General features: G+C 43.7%; 1 protein-coding gene across 1 annotated transcript; it reads right to left on the bottom strand.

The window, feature by feature from the left end:
• Positions 1–15,063: 15,063 nt before the first annotated feature.
• LOC121575736 (E3 ubiquitin-protein ligase rnf168-like) lies at positions 15,064–16,132 on the bottom strand (the record flags this gene model as incomplete). Its single annotated transcript, XM_045212329.1, has 2 exons — positions 15,774–16,132; positions 15,064–15,130 (listed from the first exon to the last, which is right to left on the bottom strand). Coding segments are annotated over exons 1-2 (426 nt in total), but the record flags the coding sequence as incomplete, so codon positions are not given.
• Positions 16,133–20,121: the final 3,989 nt, after the last annotated feature.

Raw genomic sequence — 20,121 nt, 5'->3', positions numbered from 1 at the left:
TGCAAATGAATTACTTAAAAATCATACAATGTGATTTACTGGATTTTTGTTTTAGATTCCGTCTCTCACAGTTGAAGTGTACCTTATGATAAAAATTACAGACCTCTACATGCTTTGTAAGTAGGAAAACCTGCAAAATCGGCAGTGTATCGGCAGTGTATCAAATACTCCCCACTGTATATATATGTGTGTGTATGTATGTGTATGTGTGTATATATATATATATATATACAGTGAGGGAAAAAAGTATTTGATCCCCTGCTGATTTTGTACGTTTGCTCACTGACAAAGAAATTATCAGTCTATAATTTTAATGGTAGGTTTATTTGAACAGTGAGAGACAGAATAACAACAAAAAATCCAGAAAAACGCATGTCAAAAATTGTATAAATTGATTTGCATTTTAATGAGTGAAATAAATATTTGACCCCTCTGCAAAACATGACTTAGTACTTGGTGGCAAAACCCTTGTTGGCAATCACAGAGGTCAGACGTTTCTTGTAGTTGGCCACCAGGTTTGCACACATCTCAGGAGGGATTTTGTCCCACTCCTCTTTGCAGATCTTCTCCAAGTCATTAAGGTTTCGAGGCTGACGTTTGGCAACTCGAACCTTCAGCTCCCTCCACATATTTTCTATGGGATTAAGGTCTGGAGACTGGCTAGGCCACTCCAAGACCTTAATGTGCTTCTTCTTGAGCCACTCCTTTGTTGCCTTGGCCGTGTGTTTTGGGTCATTGTCATGCTGGAATACCCATCAAAGACCCATTTGCAATGCCCTGGCTGAGGGAAGGAGGTTCTCACCCAAGATTTGACGGTACATGGCCCCATCCATCGTCCCCTTTGATGCGGTGAAGTTGTCCTGTACCCTTAGCAGAAAAACACCCCCAAAGCATAATGTTTGAGCGTCTGCTAAATGACGTAAAATAATCTAAATAAATAACATAATTTTTAAAAAAGACTGCCATCATTGAAGTCGATTTGTGGTGATGTCAAAATGAGGGGTGTTGTACAAAACAAAGTAATCAGCGATTGGATCATTTCTAACCAATCAGAGTATCAAATCCAATGACACATTTTCTAAACTTGCTTTACCTATGTGGGCTCTGGCTCTGGCCCAACCCCTCGGTTTCTGGGACCAATCAGAACTGTTAGAATGTGTTAGTGTTCTAGACATCGTCAGGGAGGGACTCAGATCCAGACTCCCTGCTGAGAAGAAACTAACATCTGTGGGCGTGGCCTAGCAGGGGGTTTGGTTAGCCAGGCAAGCAGCATTGTGCATCCTCCAGAAACATACATCTATTTTCCATAAAATTTATGTTTGAATTTTCAAACTATATAGTTTTTCTTTGGCAAGGCAAATAAAGCGTTTTTATCAAAAGCAATCACTTTCGCATATGAAAACACGGAATCCTATTATTACTCCACTTGCCTAATTACATTACTGTTTTGAGCCGACTTCGCCGTGGCCTTTGAACGGGGTTGACTCACGGAGCTATCTGCCATTTGACTGCCCTGAGGAGTGATCTCCTCCTTCCTTGTCCCAGAATCACCCAGGTCCTTTGTGGTTTCCACTAGATATCTCCAATACTGTGTGATTGCTACCAACAATTCGGGGCGTTTCTGCATCTGCAGGCAGGCCTCACCCCCTCGAGCGTCCCATTTGTTCCTGCATGAACGCCCCCCGCTTCGAGCACATCATGAACACTTTTTTTTTATTTCATGTCATTTTTAGCAGACACTCTTATCCAGAACGACTTACAGTTAGTGAGTGCATATATGTTTTTGTTGTTTTCTTATTTTATGCTTATTTTGCTGTTACAAGGACTTCCTGAAAACACACCACTTAGATACAACTACGACCAGAAGTGATTTACGTAGCTGGGTAGGAGAGCGTTTTCGCCAACCCTTACGCTTTTCCTAACCTTAACCCTAACGCTTTTCCTACCCTTAACCCTAACGCTTTTCCTAACCTTAACCCTAACGCTTTTCCTAACCTTAACCTTAACCTTAACCTCATTCTCCTAAGTCTGCGCTCCAGCAGGTATATCTCACTGGTCATCCCCAAAGCCAACACCTCCTTTGGCCGCCATTCCTTCCAGTTCTCTGCTGCCAATGACTGGAACGAATTGCAAAAATCTCTGAAGCTGGAGACTCTTATCTCCCTCACTAACTTTAAGCATCAGTTGTCAGAGCAGCTTACCGATCACTGCACCTGTACACAGCCCATCTGAAATTAGCCCACCCAACTACCTCATCCCCATATTGTTATTTATTTTTCTCATTTGTACCCCAGTATCTCTATTTGCACATAATCTCTTGCACATCTATCTTTCCAGTGTTAATACTAAATGTAATTATTTTGCACTATGGCCTATTTATTGCCTTACCCCTGTCGTATCGGGTGAATGGTGGCAATTATTGCTGATAAACAAAGGAGTCCGCTCATACTGAACTTTGATCATAAGGTTTATTCAGATCACAAGCTTCAGCATAAGTGACAGATGTCATGACATCCGGAGAGCGACGCCTCAGATTGAAATGGCCGCTCTGCCTTTCTTCTTCGTTTAGCCCCTACTTATAAACAATGCAAAAAGATGCTCCCTCTTCTGGCCAATCACCAGTCTCCCCTGTCTACAACACACTTCCTGTCTGTATGTGGCGTTACACTAAAACATTCCCTCTTGATACTAAAATCAACATTCTTTCAGTTCCACTTAAAAACATTTAACAAAGGCATAATCCCAATACACGACATTTCCCCCCTTCGAGACTAAACAGTCTCGAAAACAAACAAAATAGGATTATGACAAGTAACAATTTATCTTATTGAGTATCTTTAACATTAAACCAAAAACATTCTTCTCTAGAGTGTAAATACCTTTCCATGAAATATGAATAACTGTTTATGAAGTGTGAATACATTACTATGAAATATGAACAAATCTTTATGGAGTGTAAGAGCGAAAAACTGTCGTTCCTTCGTTCCAAATCCATCCATCAATCAAGACAGTAAAATTCTCTCACGGTCCCTCTGCCCCAGGCAACCACCTCGGTACTCCAGATAAACTCATAAACAATGTAAATGCATTTGAAACTATGATGCAATTAAATACACATGTAAGCCCCTGCAAACAAAATCCTATCCTAAAAATATCCACTCTAAGGCTGGTCAACCCATTGGACCCTACAGTGGACCTCTCCCTGCCTAGACTCCCTGTCCCTAAGCATTCACGAAATAAACAAAAACATCTAAGATCCTCACATGTATTCAATAACATCAAACATCATTCTACAAAAATTAATACCTAAGAATATGACACAATTATGTATTACACATCAAATATGTCTATATTTCATTGCAGACACTGGAATGTAGTCCACTACACTTCATCTCCCCGTAGTCTCGACTTCCAATGGATTGCTGATGATGGAATCGGCCACACCCTCCTTGTTTCATCTCCTCCAGTCATATTGTCCCTTCATATTGTCCTTGTTTGAGTATTTTCAATCTCCACATGTTCCCCCAAATGCTTCTGGAAGAAAAGGAAAGACCAAACAGTATCTTTTGCAAAACAACACTTTCAAATTGAACATCAATATCAACTAAGAATATAGAAATGATATCTAAATGATGTATGAATCACATTAACCCACTTACATTTACATTTACATTTTAGTCATTTAGCAGACGCTCTTATCCAGAGCGACTTACAGGAGCAATTAGGGTTAAGTGCCTTGCTCAAGGGCACATTTACGTCATTTAGCAGACGCTCTTATCCAGAGCGACTCACAAATTGGTGCATTCACCCTATAGCCAGTGGGATAACCACTTTACAATTTTTTTTGGGGGGGTAGAAGGATTACTTTATCCTATCCCAGGTATTCCTTAAAGAGGTGGGGTTTCAAATGTCTCCGGAAGGTGGTGAGTGACTCCGCTGTCCTGGCGTCGTGAGGGAGCTTGTTCCACCATTGGGGTGCCAGAGCAGCGAACAGTTTTGACTGGGCTGAGCGGGAACTATGCTTCCGCAGAGGAAGGGAGCCAGCAGGCCAGAGGTGGATGAATGCAATGCCCTCGTTTGGGTGTAGGGACTGATCAGAGCCCGAAGGTACAGAGGTGCCGTTCCCCTCACTGCTCCATAGGCAAGCACCATGGTCTTGTAACGGATGCGAGCTTCAACTGGAAGCCAGTGGAGTGTGCGGAGGAGGGGGGTGACGTGAGAGAACTTGGGAAGGTTGAACACCAGACGGGCTGCGGCGTTCTGGATGAGTTGTAGGGGTTTAATGGAACAGGCAGGGAGGCCAGCCAACAGCGAGTTGCAGTAATCCAGACGGGAGATGACAAGTGCCTGGATTAGGACCTGTGCCGCTTCCTGTGTAAGGCAGGGTCGTACTCTCCGAATGTTGTAGAGCATGAACCTGCAGGAGCGGGTCACCGCCTTGATGTTAGCGGAGAACGACAGGGTGTTGTCCAGGGTCACGCCAAGGCTCTTTGCACTCTGGGAGGAGGACACAACGGAGTTGTCAACCGTGATGGTGAGATCATGGAACGGGCAGTCCTTCCCCGGGAGGAAGAGCAGCTCCGTCTTTCCAGGGTTCAGCTTGAGGTGGTGATCCGTCATCCATACTGATATGTCTGCCAGACATGCAGAGATGCGATTCGCCACCTGGTTATCAGAAGGGGGAAAGGAGAAGATTAGTTGTGTATCGTCAGCGTAGCAATGATAGGAGAGGCCATGTGAGGATATGACAGAGCCAAGTGACTTGGTGTATAGGGAGAAAAGGAGAGGGCCTAGAACTGAGCCCTGGGGGACACCAGTGGTGAGAGCACGTGGTGCGGAGACAGCTTCGCCACGCCACTTGGTAGGAGCGACCGGTCAGGTAGGACGCAATCCAGGAGTGAGCCGCGCCGGAGATGCCCAGCTCGGAGAGGGTGGAGAGGAGGATCTGATGGTTCACAGTATCAAAGGCAGCAGACAGGTCTAGAAGGACAAGAGCAGAGGAGAGAGAGTTAGCTTTAGCAGTGCGGAGAGCCTCCGTGACACAGAGAAGAGCAGTCTCAGTTGAATGACCAGTCCTGAAACCTGACTGGTTTGGATCAAGAAGGTCATTCTGAGAGAGATAGCAAGAGAGTTGGCTAAAGACGGCACGCTCAATAGTTTTGGAAAGAAAAGAAAGAAGGGATACTGGTCTGTAGTTGTTGACATCAGTGGGATCGAGTGTTGGTTTTTTGAGAAGGGGTGCAACTCTCGCTCTCTTGAAGACGGAAGGGACATGGCCAGCGGTCAAGGATGAGTTGATCAGCGAGGTGAGGTAGGGGGAGAAGGTCACCGGAGATGGTCTGGAGAAGAGAGGAGGGGATGGGGTCAAGCGGGCAGGTTGTTGGGCGGCCTGCAGTCACTAGTCGCAAGATTTTATCTGGAGAGAGAGGGGAGAAAGAAGTCAAAGCATAGGGTAGGGCAGTGTGAGCAGGACCAGCAGTGTCATTAGACTTAACAAACGAGGATCGGATGTCGTCAACCTTCTTTTTCAAAGTGGTTGACGAAGTCATCCACAGAGAGGGAGGGGGGGATGATTCAGCAGTGAGGAGAATGTGGCAAAGAGCTTCCTAGGGTTAGAGGCAGATGCTTGGAATTTAGAGTGGTAGAAAGTGGCCTTAGCAGCAGAAACAGATGAAGAAAATGTAGAGAGGAGGGAGTGAAAAGATGCCAGGTCGGCAGGGAGTTTAGTTTTCTTCCATTTCCGCTCAGCTGCCCGGAGCTCGCAATGAGTCATCAAGCCACGGAGCTGGAGGGGAGGACCGAGCCGGCCGGGAGGATAGGGGACACAGGGAGTCAAAGGATGCAGAAAGGGAGGAGAGGAGGGTTGAGGAGGCAGAATCAGGAGATTGGAGGGAGAAGGATTGAGCAGAGGGAAGAGATGATAGGATGGAAGAGGAGAGAGTAGTGGGAGAGAGAGAGCGAAGGTTGCGGCGGCGCGTTACCATCTGTGTAGGGGCAGAGTGAGTAGTGTTGGAGGAGAGCGAGAGAGAAAAGGATACAAAGTAGTGGTCGGAGACATGGAGGGAGTTGCAGTGAGATTAGTAGAAGAGCAACATCTAGTAAAGATGAAGTCAAGCGTATTGCCTGCCTTGTGAGTAGGGGGGACGGTGAGAGGGTGAGGTCAAAAGAGGAGAGGAGTGGAAAGAAGGAGGCAGAGAGAAATGAGTCAAATGTAGACGTAGGGGAGGTTGAAATCCCCCAAAACTGTGAAGGGTGAGCCATCCTCAGGAAAGGAACTAATCAAGGCGTCAAGCTCATTGATGAACTCTCCAAGGGAACCTGGAGGGCGATAGATGACAAGGATATTAAGCTTAAATGGGCTAGTGACTGTGACAGCGTGGAATTCAAATGAGGAGATAGACAGATGGGTTAGGGGAAAAATTGAGAATGACCACTTGGGAGAGATGAGGATTCCTGTGCCACCACCCCTCTGACCAGATGCTCTCGGGGTATGCGAGAACACATGGTCAGACGAGGAGAGAGCAGTAGGAGTAGCAGTGTTTTCAGTGGTAATCCATGTTTCCGTCAGCGCCAGGAAGTCGAGGGACTGGAGGGTAGCATAGGCTGGGATGAAGTCAGCCTTGTTGGCGGCAGAACGGCAGTTCCAGAGGCTGCCTGAGACCTGGAACTCCAGGTGTGTGGTGCGTGCAGGGACCACCAGGTTAGAGAGGCAGCAGCCACGCGGTGTGAGGCGTTTGTGTAGCCTGTGCGGAGAGGAGAGAACAGGGATAGGCAGAGGCATAGTTGACAGGCTGCAGCAGATGGCTACAATAATGCAGAGGAGATCGGAATGAAATGAACTAAACATCTGGGAAAGGAGAGAGCAGGCCTCCCTCACCCAAAAAAATATAACTCTCCCAACTTCCACCTCAGAAACTATAATTGTTTCACTGAACCACCCAAATAAAACTCTCCCAACTTCCACTTTAGAAATTAGAATTGTTGTAAACTACAGCAGACTGTTATCAGTAGCTGTAATTAAGTACAGCAGCTACCAACCACCTAACGTTAATGCCTCGGATAATGAGGTTAGAAAAACAGCTGAATAGTGGCAGCTAGCTGGCTCAATCACAGGTACTCTTAAGCATGAAATAACATTGGAAACAACTAACCACAGTTGCTGAAAGTTACCAGTAGCTACCCGCTAGCTAGCTTTGTTGGTCCAAGTAGTGGGTAAGCTAGCCTCGGTGCCGCCGGGGTCCGCCCGAATACAATACTTACCTACAATAATTACCTACAATAACCTACAATAACTACCTGAGTAAGCTACCTATAATACCTAACTACAATACCTACCTACAATCTAAATACATGGTTTAAGCTTTACTCAACACCATATAAGAAGCCAGGCTTACCTTTCATAACGCAGCACTGATTAAACGTTGGGTAGCTAGCACAAAGATATTGTATTTAGCTACTACAGTACAGCCAGCTGGTAGTGTTGGCTAGCTAGCAATGGCTACTGTGTTGACTTTGTTTGAAAACGGCGTCGCTGCGAACGAATGTAGCTGGCTAAAAGGATATTGTTTTTAGTTGCTACCGTTGCTAATAGCTACTCGCAGCTAATCCAGGAGGTGAGTTAGCTAGCTAGCTTTGTGCTACACCCGCACCGCCGAATACAAAAGTAACCTACAGTAACTACACAACAACTACCCACAACAGCCCACGAATGTAATATAAAGTAACGGGCGTCACTGCAACGAATGTAGCTGGCTAAAAGGATATTGTTTTTAGTTGCTACCGTTGCTAATAGCTACTACTCGGCTAATCCAGGAGGTGAGTTAGCTAGCTAGCTTCTCTAACAGACAGCGACCGCAAGGCTACAATTATCAAGAAAAATAAACAGAAAAAGGAGCAATAAAATATACATATTAAACACAGTCTATATATAGAGCCTATATAGACTAATGTCTCTTCATTAGGGTCTATATAGACTAATGTCTCTTCATTAGGGTCTATATAGACTAATGGCTCTTCATTAGGGTCTATATAGACTAATGTCTCTTCATTAGGGTCTATATAGACTAATGTCTCTTCATTAGGGTCTATATAGACTAATGTCTCTTCATTAGGGTCTATATAGACTAATGTCTCTTCATTAGGGTCTATATAGACTGTTGTCACCTCATTAGGGTCTATATAGACTGTTGTCACCTCATTAGGGTCTAAATAGACTGTTGTCACCTCATTAGGGTCTAAATAGACTGTTGTCACCTCATTAGGGTCTATATAGACTGTTGTCACCTCATTAGGGTCTATATGACTGTTGTGTTCTTGCTTAACTGGTCAGCTAAATCCATTGGATATTTAAACATATTGGTCTCTAAATCCCTGTCTCAGTTAGGGAGACTCACGGCACTGAACCGCTGGACTGAACCGCTGGACTGAACCGCTGGACTGAACCGCTGGACTGAACCGCTGGACTGAACCGCTGGACTGAACCGCTGGACTGAACCGCTGGACTGAACTGCTGGACTGAACCGCTGGACTGAACCGCTGGACTGAACTGCTTGGCTCATGGGTTGACTGACTGACAACAAACACTAGCCAAGACGAGTCTACTCATTTTACATTTACATTTTAGTCATTTAGCAGACGCTCTTATCCAGAACGACTTACAGTTAAGTGAGTGCATACATTATTATTTTATATATATATATATATTTTTTCATACTGGCCCCCCGTGGGAATCGAACCCACAACCCTGGCGTAGCAAACGCCATGCTCTACCAACTGAGCTACATCCCTGCCGGCCATTCCCTCCCCTACCCTGTATATATATATACAGTAAGGAAAAAAAGTATTTGATCCCCTGCTGATTTTGTACGTTTGCTCACTGACAAAGAAATGATCAGTCTATAATTTTAATGGTAGGTTTATTTGAACAGTGAGAGACAGAAAAACAACAACAAAATCCAGAAAAACGCATGTCAAAAATTTTATAAATTCATTTGCATTTTAATGAGTGAAATAAATATTTGACCCCTCTGCAAAACATGACTTAGTACTTGGTGGCAAAACCCTTGTTGGCAATCACAGAGGTCAGACGTTTCTTGTAGTTGGCCACTAGGTTTGCACACATCTCAGGAGGGATTTTGTCCCACTCCTCTTTGCAGATCTTCTCCAAGTCATTAAGGTTTCGAGGCTGACGTTTGGCAACTCAAACCTTCAGCTCCCTCCACATATTTTCTATGGGATTAAGGTCTGAGACTGGCTAGGCCAGTCCAGGACCTTAATGTGCTTTTTCTTGAGCCACTCCTTTGTTGCCTTGGCCGTGTGTTTTGGGTCATTGTCATGCTGGAATACCCATCAAAGACCCATTTGCAATGCCCTGGCTGAGGGAAGGAGGTTCTCACCCAAGATTTGACGGTACATGGCCCCGTCCATCGTCCCCTTTGATGCGGTGAAGTTGTCCTGTCCCCTTAGCAGAAAAAACACCCCCAAAGCATAATGTTTCCACCTCCATGTTTGTCCCTGACAGCTCTCCAAGGATGTCAGGGACAAGATTGTAGACCTACACAAGGCTGGAATGGGCTACAAGACCATCGCCAAGCAGCTTGGTGAGAAGGTGACAACAGTTGGTGCGATTATTCGCAAATGGAAGAAACACAAAAGAACTGTCAATCTCCCCTCGGCCTGGGGCTCCATGCAAGATCTCACCTCGTGGAGTTGCAATGATCATGAGAACGGTGAGGAATCAGCCCAGAACTACACGGGAGGATCTTGTCAATGATCTCAAGTCAGCTGGGACCATAGTCACCAGGAAAACAATTGGTAACACACTACGCCGTGAAGGACTGGAATCCTGCAGCGCCCGCAAGGTCCCCCTGTTCAAGAAAGCACATATACAGGGCCGTCTGAAGTTTGCCAATGAACATATGAATGATTCAGAGGAGAACTGGGTGAAAGTGTTGTGGTCAGATGAGACCAAAATGGAGCTCTTTGGCATCAACTCAACTCGCAGTGTTTGGAGGAGGAGGAATGCTGCCTATGACCCCAAGAACACCATCCCCACCGTCAAACATGGAGGTGGAAACATTATGCTTTGGGGGTGTTTTTCTGCTAAGGGGACAGGACAACTTCACCGCATCAAAGGGACGATGGACGGGGCCATGTACCGTCAAATCTTGGGTGAGAACCTCCTTCCCTCAGCCAGGGCATTGAAAATGGGTGTTTGATGGGTATTCCAGCATGACAATGACCCAAAACACACGGCCAAGGCAACAAAGGAGTGGCTCAAGAAGAAGCACATTAAGGTCCTGGAGTGGCCTAGCCAGTCTCCAGACCTTAATCCCATAGAAAATATGTAGAGGGAGCTGAAGGTTCGAGTTGCCAAACGTCAGCCTCGAAACCTTAATGACTTGGAGAAGATCTGCAAAGAGGAGTGGGACAAAATCCCTCCTGAGATGTGTGCAAACCTGGTGGCCAACTACAAGAAACGTCTGACCTCTGTGATTGCCAATATCGTATCTGAAGATTATGCCTTTGTTAGATGTTTTTCATGACGAAATGGAATGTTGGTTGTTCAGGCCAGAGGGGGGATGTTTTATGATGTTATTTGAAATGTGCCGCTTGGAGGGTGACGCCCGAGGGGAGACTGGTGATTGGCCAGAAGAGGGGGTAACCCTTATTTTGGTATTGTCTATATAAGAAGGGTTTTAGACAATAAACCCCAGAGCGGTTATTATAATTCGAGGCAACTGCTCTCCAGACAACGCGTGTCTGTAATTTATGCTGTAACCTCGTGGTATGAATAAAAACTTCTGACACGATGCAGCATAGATGGACTCTTTTGTTGACAGCAATGATGACCACCATTCATCATATACTACACCAACAAGGGTTTTGCCACCAAGTACTAAGTCATGTTTTGCAGAGGGGTCTAATATTTATTTCACTCATTAAAATGCAAATGAATTTATAAAATTTTTGACATGCGTTTTTCTGGATTTTTTGTTGTTATTCTGTCTCTCACTGTTCAAATAAACCTACCATTAAAATGATAGACTGATCATTTCTTTGTCAGTGGGCAAACGTACAAAATCAGCAGGGGATCAAATACTTTTTTCCCTCACTGTATATTTGCAAGAAAAAAAACATATGGGGGATTGGAAGTGATGCAGACAATTACAATGATGGAAGTTACAATCTATCTGCAGTATTAAAGCTGATCTAGTCCTGTGTAGCTCAGCATGGTGTTTGCAACGCCAGGGTTGTGGGTTCAATTCCCACGGGGGGACAGTAAAAAAATAATAATGTATGCAACCACATGGGGTATGAAAAAATAAAAAATAATGTATGCACTAACTGTAAGTCGCTCTGGATAAGAGCGTCTGCTAAATGACGTAAAATAATCTAAATAAATAACAAAAACATTTTTAAAGACTGCCATCATTGAAGTCATTTGTGGTGATGTCAAAATGAGGGGTGTTGTACAAAACAAAGTAATCAGCGATTGGATCATTTCTAACCAATCAGAGTATCAAATCCAATGACACATTTTCTAAACTTGCTTTACCTATGTGGGCTCTGGCTCTGGCCCAACCCCTCGGTTTCTGGGACCAATCAGAACTGTTAGAATGTGTTAGTGTTCTAGACATCGTCAGGGAGGGACTCAGATCCAGACTCCCTGCTGAGAAGAAACTAACATCTGTGGGCGTGGCCTAGCAGGGGGTTTGGTTAGCCAGGCAAGCAGCATTGTGCATCCTCCAGAAACATACATCTCTTTTCCATAAAATTTATGTTTGAATTTTCTAACTATATAGTTTTTATTTGGCAAGGCAAATAAAGCGTTTTATCAAAAGCAATCACTTTCGCATATGAAAACACGGAATCCTATTATTACTCCACTTGCCTAATTACATTACTGTTTTGAGCCGACTTCGCCGTGGCCTTTGAACGGGGTTGACTCACGGAGCTATCTGCCATTTGACTGCCCTGAGGAGTGATCTCCTCCTTCCTTGTCCCAGAATCACCCAGGTCCTTTGTGGTTTCCACTAGATATCTCCAATACTGTGTGATTGCTACCAACAATTCGGGGCGTTTCTGCATCTGCAGGCAGGCCTCACCCCCCCCCTCGAGCGTCCCATTTGTTCCTGCATGAACGCCCCCGCTCGAGCACGTCATGAACACTTTTTTTTTTATTTCATGTCATTTTTAGCAGACGCTCTTATCCAGAACGACTTACAGTTAGTGAGTGCATATATGTTTTTGTTGTTTTCTTGTTTTTTTCATACTGGCCCCCCATGGGAAACGAACCCACAACCCCTGGCGTTGCAAGCGCCATGCTCTACCAACAGAGCTACACGGGAGTATGTGTACACGAAACACTTGATATTCTGGATTTCCCCTGATTGTCTATGCGATTAAAATGTGGGTCAAATGGGAAATGAAAGTATTATCGGAATGTATACTATATTGGAGTACCCGCCTGCTGTGTACCGGAGTCATAGTTAAAAAAATTACTAACAGAAGTATAAAGAGGGATTCCTGCAGATGGAGGAATACCCACATGAAGGAATGCCCCGAATTGCGGACCGCAATTACACCCTTCTCGATACAAACACAAAGTCAAAATTGGCTATATTGTAAAATTCATGAAAAAAAAATAGTTATTTTTTTGTCTTAATTTAAGGTTAGGATTAGGCATAAGGTTAGCAGTGTGGTTAAGGTTACGGCTAAGGTTAGGTTTAAAATCAGATTTTAAGAAGATAAATTGTAGAAATAGTCCGAGTTTATGACTTTGTGGCTGTGGTAACTAGTGACGACCCATTGACGACGCGTGGGTAACGTACACAATGAGCGTTAATACAATTCCAGTGGAGTTTCCCATCTCATCAAAAGTATCTCTGATGTTACGCAATCTTACTGTCGCGTATTACACTGTACTTACGGGTCTGCTTATTGCTTATTTTGCTGTTACAAGGACTTCCTGAAAACACACCACTTAGAAACAACTACGACCAGAAGTGATTTTCGTAGCTGGGTAGGAGAGCGTGCCAACCCTAACGCTTTTCCTAACCTTAACCCTAACGGTTTTCCTAACCTTAACCTCATTCTCCTAAGTATGCGCTCCAGCAGGTATATCTCACTGGTCATCCCCAAAGCCAACACCTCCTTTGGCTGCCATTCCTTCCAGTTCTCTGCTGCCAATGACTGGAACGAACTGCAAAAATCTCTGAAGCTGGAGACTCTTATCTCCCTCACTAACTTTAAGCATCAGTTGTCAGAGCACCTTACCGATCACTGCACCTGTACACAGCCCATCTGTAATTAGCCCGCCCAACTACCTCATCCCTGTATTGTTATTTATTTTGCTCATTTGCACCCCAGTATCTCTATTTGCACATCATCTCTAGCACATATATCATTCCAGTGTTAATACTAAATGTAATTATTTTGCACTATAGCCTATTTATTGCCTTACCTCCATAACTTGCTACATTTGAACACACTGTATATATATTTTCTGTTGTATTTTTGACTTTATGTTTTGTTTTACCCCATATGTAACTCTGTGTTGTTGTTTTTATCGCACTGCTTTGCTTTATCTTGGCCAGGTCGCAGTTGTAAATGAGAACTTGTTCTCAACTGGCTTACCTGGTTAAATAAAGGTTAAATAAAAAATAAAAAATAAACTGCTACGTTAATTATCCTAACCTGCTGCGTAAATTCTTCTAACCTGCTAGAAAAAGTCAATTCCGGTTATAGCTGCATCGAAGTGACGTGTTTTTAGGGAATCTCATATGCAAGAATGCATACAAGGTTCTCTGAAACATGATTGTGACAGAGAGCGGTTTCAGTTTTACTGCACACACCAAAACCAAGGACAGCGGAACGTTTTGGGGTTGTTTTCTGTTTTCGGAAATAGTAGTGTAGACTGTGCAGTGTAACACCACCAACTATATTTGGCTTCCATAAACAGTTGGATATTGGACAGTTACTTTCCTAATGTAGTAACACCACCAACTACAACGACGCCAGGACAGCGGAGTCACTGACCACCTTCCTGAGACACTTGAAACCCTACCTCTTTAAGGAATACCTGGGATAGTATAATTTGTAAGTCGCTCTGGATAAGAGCGTCTACTAAATTACGTAAATGTAAATGTAAATGTAAACTATATTTGGCTTCCATAAACAGTTGGATATTGGACAGTTACTTTCCTAATGTAGTGATAAAAATAAGCAATTTCACAACTCGAAGACAGAGTTCTTTTAAAGTAGATGTATTTATTTACCAATAAATAGAACTCCAGTATAAAAACATGCACTTCAAGCAGAAAAGCTAAATAAAACAAGTAAAATGAGGATAAACAAATACCATTTCTCTGACATGGGGGATTGGAAATGATGCAGACAATTACATTGATAGAAGCCACAATCTAGCTGCAATATTAAAGCTGATCTACCCCCTAAAATGTTGTAATAAAAACATTTAAAAATACACTTCCCTTCTTGCAGTTATAAACCTTTTGTCAAATGATTAAAATAAATTATAAACATTGTTCACAGTATATTGTATTGTAAACGGCACACATTGTGCAGGTCACAGTCTCTAACCTTCACCCCTCTATCCAGCTATCTATCCAGCTATCTATCCAGCTATCTATCCAGCTATATATCCAGCTATCTATCCATCCATCAATTCATAACTTCCTTTATCCTTCTTTCATCCTCATCCTCAATCCATTTAATATATTTTCATCCTCATCCTCAATCCATTTAATATATTCTTTCATCCTCATCCTCAATCCATTTAATATCTTTTCATCCTCAATCCTCAACCCTTTATTATTAGTATTATTATTTAACCCTTAGTTAACTGACAACACATATCCAAACTCAAGCAAACCTAAAGCATATGAATCCTTGTGATTGGTTCAACCTTGCTTCGTTATGGAACATCCCCGGTCGGTCCTGTTTTGTGCATTAGCTTCATTACTCAGTGAGTCTCTCCTACTCTGAAATGATAGAAACCAGTCTTCTTTTCCCTCTGCTCTTCGTCTTCTTGGTTTACAGTACTTTGTGCTTCATCCTCCTCAGGAATTTCTGTAGTTTTAGCCTCAGGCCAGAGTGCCCTGATGGAGAACTAGAGGACAGGAGAGGAGGGAGAAAGAAACAGAGCAGGCAGAGAGAGAGAGAGAGAGAGAGAGAGAGAGAGAGAGAGAGAGAGAGAGAGAGAGAGAGAGAGAGAGAGAGAGAGAGAGAGAGAGAGAGAGAGAGAGAGAGAGAGAGAGAGAGAATGACAATTTAGTCATTTAACAGACGTCTGAACCTAAGAAAGAAGCTGTACTAGCTGCATGTAACGATCATAAATACGATCATCGTGAGGAAACCGTCACCTAAAGTAATATCGCAGTACAACAATACAACTGACGCAGAGAGAGATCAAGACAAATAGATATAGCCATACAGAAAGGGAGAGAAGCCGAGATAGAGAGAAAGAGAGATACGAGAGAGAGAGAGAGCGAGAGAAAGCAGGGAGCGCAGCAAAAGAGAGAGAAAGAGAGAGTGATAGCAAAAGAGAGAGAAAGAGAGATACGAGAGAGAGAGAGCGAGAGAAAGCAGGGAGCGCAGCAAAGAGAGAAAGAGAGATACGAGAGAGAGAGAGGCGAGAGAAAGCAGGGAGCGCAGCAAAAGAGAGAGAAGAAAATAAGTGGAAAAAATCAGAGATCAGAGGAAGGTTTGTAAATCAGTCTGTCCGTCCATCCACCTTCGCTTGGGGTACTCACCATTCATACTGTGTAGTGGTCTGTGTCTGTCTGTTAGCTCCCATCCACTCTTTCTCCTCTTCCTCCTCCTCCTCCTCCTCCTCTTCCTCCTCCTCTTCCTGTTGTCTGTCTAGTATCTGGTCCCAGATCTCAGTGTTAACCCACAGCGACCCCGACAGGGTGAGGATGGGCCCGGTGCAGGTGATCCAGCGGCACAGGGGGCAGCGTACTGTAAGCAGGCCGCTCTGGAGACTGGACATGGTCTGCAAGCACGGCCCACAGAATGTGTGCTTACAGTGGAGCATCCGAGGGATCTTCTCCATGCGAGAGTAGGGCTGGAGGCAGATGCAGCACTCCATGTCCTCGCTCGTCAGACCCATGGCTAGCTGGCTGGGGTGCGGATGGACGGATGGACGCGGCTGGAGCACAGAGGAACTCTGGACGGAGAGTCAGTATCTGGGCAGGAAGACGTGGGGTTTAAACGCTGGTCTGAGGTCAGTTTTCCCCTTGTGGTTTATTAAGGTCCTGGTTTGGATTTGATGAGGGTCAGCTGCTGATCCTAGATCTGTGCTTAGGAGCGTCGGTCAGGAAGCTGCAAAAGACATTATCATGTTAAATTAAAACACGTTCAAATTAGACTCGGTGACTTCATCACTGGCACTATGTTAACGTATCTAATATAAAAATATATCTTAAATCAACAGGCTGTCAGGTTTTTCTGAAAGATGTGAAGAAAAATATCCCACAGATTTCTAATATCCATAACTTTAAGATTTAGACAAACCTTTTCATTTTTATCATTATCAATAATAGGCAAGCTTTTACTTACAGGTTCTGGAAGATTCTCAGCACAGCGACTAACTATTCAACGACAAAACTTTGTGTGTGAGAGAGAAGCAATACTTGCAATACTGTCTGCCTGTGTGTGTGTGCTTTCGTTTTAAGCCTTGGGGGAGGAGACATAATTCAGTTATTTTCATCAAAGTGCAATCACGCACCTCCTCCACTCTCAGGTGAGTCAGGTAAGTTCCATGGAACGAGTAAAACCGTTCAGGTGAAAGCTATGATACCTTATTGATGTCACTTGTTAAATCCACTTCAATCAGTGTAGATGAAGGGGAGGAGACAGGTTAAATAAGGATTCTTAAGCCTTGAGACAATTGAGACATGGATTCTGTATGTGTTCCATTCAGTGTGTGAATGGGCAAGACAAAATATTTAAGTGCCTTTGAATGGGATATGGTAGTAGGTGCCAGGCGCACCGGTTTGTGTCAAGAACTGCAATGCAGCTGCTGGGTTTTTCACGCTCAACAGTTTCCCGTGTGTATAAAGAATGGTCCACCACTCAAAGGACATCCGGCCAACTTGACACAACTGTGGGAAGCATTGGAGTCAACATGGGCCAGCATCCCTGTGGAACGCTTTCGACACCTTGTAGAGTCCATGTCCCGACGAATTGAGGCTGTTCTGACGGCAAAAGGGGGTGCAACTTAAAATTAGGAAGGTGTTCCTAATGTTTGGTATACTCAGTGTACGTCCAGTTTAAAATAGATACATCTTATTTGTAGGGGCAATTTCACTGTAGGGGGGTATTACTTGTAAACTCAGATCTTGTGGACTTATAGAACATTATCTGTGGTCTTGTAGACTCCTGTGTACGTGCCTGGTCATTGTAGTGGTTATGTACAGAATCAGTTCAATGGAAGCAGTAAATCTTCTAGATAAGAGTCAGTGGCACAGTTCATTGGAAGCAGTTTGTTGTTGTAAACAACCACAGGTCAATGTCACACAACTTCCTTCAGTAGAAATCTTGTAAACAACCACAGGTCAATGTCACACAACTTCAGTAGAAATCTTGTAAAACAACCACAGGTCAATGTCACACAACTTCAGTAGAAATCTTGTAAAACAACCACAGGTCAATGTCACACAACATCAGTAGAAATCTTGTAAACAACCACACTAACATTATGCTTTGGGGGTGTTTTTTCTGCTAAGGGGACAGGACAACTTCACCGCATCAAAGGGACGATGGACGGGGCCATGTACCGTCAAATCTTGGGTGAGAACCTCCTTCCCTCAGCCAGGGCATTGAAAATGGGTCTTTGATGGGTATTCCAGCATGACAATGACCCAAAACACACGGCCAAGGCAACAAAGGAGTGGCTCAAGAAGAAGCACATTAAGGTCCTGGAGTGGCCTAGCCAGTCTCCAGACCTTAATCCCATAGAAAATATGTGGAGGGGAGCTGAAGGTTCGAGTTGCCAAACGTCAGCCTCGAAACCTTAATGACTTGGAGAAGATCTGCAAGAGGAGTGGGACAAAATCCCTCCTGAGATGTGTGCAAACCTGGTGGCCAACTACAAGAAACGTCTGACCTCTGTGATTGCCAACAAGGGTTTTGCCACCAAGTACATGTTTTGCAGAGGGGTCAAATATTTATTTCACTCATTAAAATGCAAATGAAGTTATAAAATTTTTGACATGCGTTTTTCTGGATTTTTTGTTGTTATTCTGTCTCCCACTTTTCAAATAAACCTACCATTAAAATGATAGACTGATCATTTCTTTGTCAGTGGGCAAACGTACAAAATCAGCAGGGGATCAAATACTTTTTTCCCTCACTGTATATTTGCAAGAAAAAAAAACATATGGGGGATTGGAAGTGATGCAGACAATTACAATGATGGAAGTTACAATCTATCTGCAGTATTAAAGCTGATCTAGTCCTGTGTAGCTCAGCATGGTGTTTGCAACGCCAGGGTTGTGGGTTCAATTCCCACGGGGGACAGTAAAAAAATAATAATGTATGCAACCACATGGGGTATGAAAAAAATAATAATAATGTATGCACTAACTGTAAGTCGCTCTGGATAAGAGCGTCTGCTAAATTACGTAAAATAATCTAAATAAATAACATAATTTTAAAAAAGACTGCCATCATTGAAGTCGTTTGTGGTGATGTCAAAATGAGGGGTGTTGTACAAAACAAAGTAATCAGCGATTGGATCATTTCTAACCAATCAGAGTATCAAATCCAATGACACATTTTCTAAACTTGCTTTACCTATGTGGGCTCTGGCTCTGGCCCAACCCCTCGGTTTCTGGGACCAATCAGAACTGTTAGAATGTGTTAGTGTTCTAGACATCGTCAGGGAGGGACTCAGATCCAGACTCACTGCTGAGAACAAACTAACATCTGTGGGCGTGGCCTAGCAGGGGGTTTGGTTAGCCAGGCAAGCAGCATTGTGCATCCTCCAGAAACATACATCTCTTTTCCATAAAATGTATGTTTGAATTTTCAAACTATATAGTTTTTATTTGGCAAGGCAAATAAAGCGTTTTTATCAAAAGCAATCACTTTCGCATATGAAAACACGGAATCCTATTATTACTCCACTTGCCTAATTACATTACTGTTTTGAGCCGACTTCGCCGTGGCCTTTGAACGGGGTTGACTCACGGAGCTATCTGCCATTTGACTGCCCTGAGGAGTGATCTCCTCCTTCCTTGTCCCAGAATCACCCAGGTCCTTTGTGGTTTCCACTAGATATCTCCAATACTGTGTGATTGCTACCAACAATTCGGGGCGTTTCTGCATCTGCAGGCAGGCCTCACCCCCCCCCTCGAGCGTCCCATTTGTTCCTGCATGAACGCCCCCCGCTCGAGCACGTCATGAACACTTTTTTTTTATTTCATGTCATTTTTAGCAGACGCTCTTATCCAGAACGACTTACAGTTAGTGAGTGCATATATGTTTTTGTTGTTTTCTTATTTTTTTTCATACTGGCCCCCATGGGAAACGAACCCACAACCCCTGGCGTTGCAAGCGCCATGCTCTACCAACTGAGGTACACGGGAGTATGTGTACACGAAACACTTGATATTCTGGATTTCCCCTGATTGTCTATGCGATTAAAATGTGGGTCAAATGGGAAATTAAAGTATTATCGGAATGTATACTATACCGCCTGCTGTGTACGGAGTCATAGTTTAAAAAATTACTAACAGAAGTATAAAGAGGGATTCCTGCAGATGGAGGAATACCCACATGAAGGAATGCCCCGAATGCGGGCCACAATTACACCCTTCTCGATACAAACACAAAGTCAAAATTGGCTATATTGTAAAAATTCATGAAAAAAAATAACGGCTAAGGTTAGGTTTAAAATCAGATTTTAAGAAGATAAATTGTAGAAATAGTCAGAGTTTATGACTTTGTGGCTGTGGTAACTAGTGACGACCATTGACGACGCGTGGGTAACGTACACAATGAGCGTTAATACAATTCCAGTGGAGTTTCCCATCTCATCAAAAGTATCTCTGATGTTACGCAATCTTACTGTTGCGTATTACACTGTACTTACGG

Source organism: Coregonus clupeaformis, unplaced genomic scaffold (assembly GCF_020615455.1).
Source record: "Coregonus clupeaformis isolate EN_2021a unplaced genomic scaffold, ASM2061545v1 scaf0006, whole genome shotgun sequence".
Classification (NCBI taxonomy): domain Eukaryota; kingdom Metazoa; phylum Chordata; class Actinopteri; order Salmoniformes; family Salmonidae; genus Coregonus; species Coregonus clupeaformis.
This window is presented reverse-complemented; position numbering and strand designations above follow the sequence as displayed.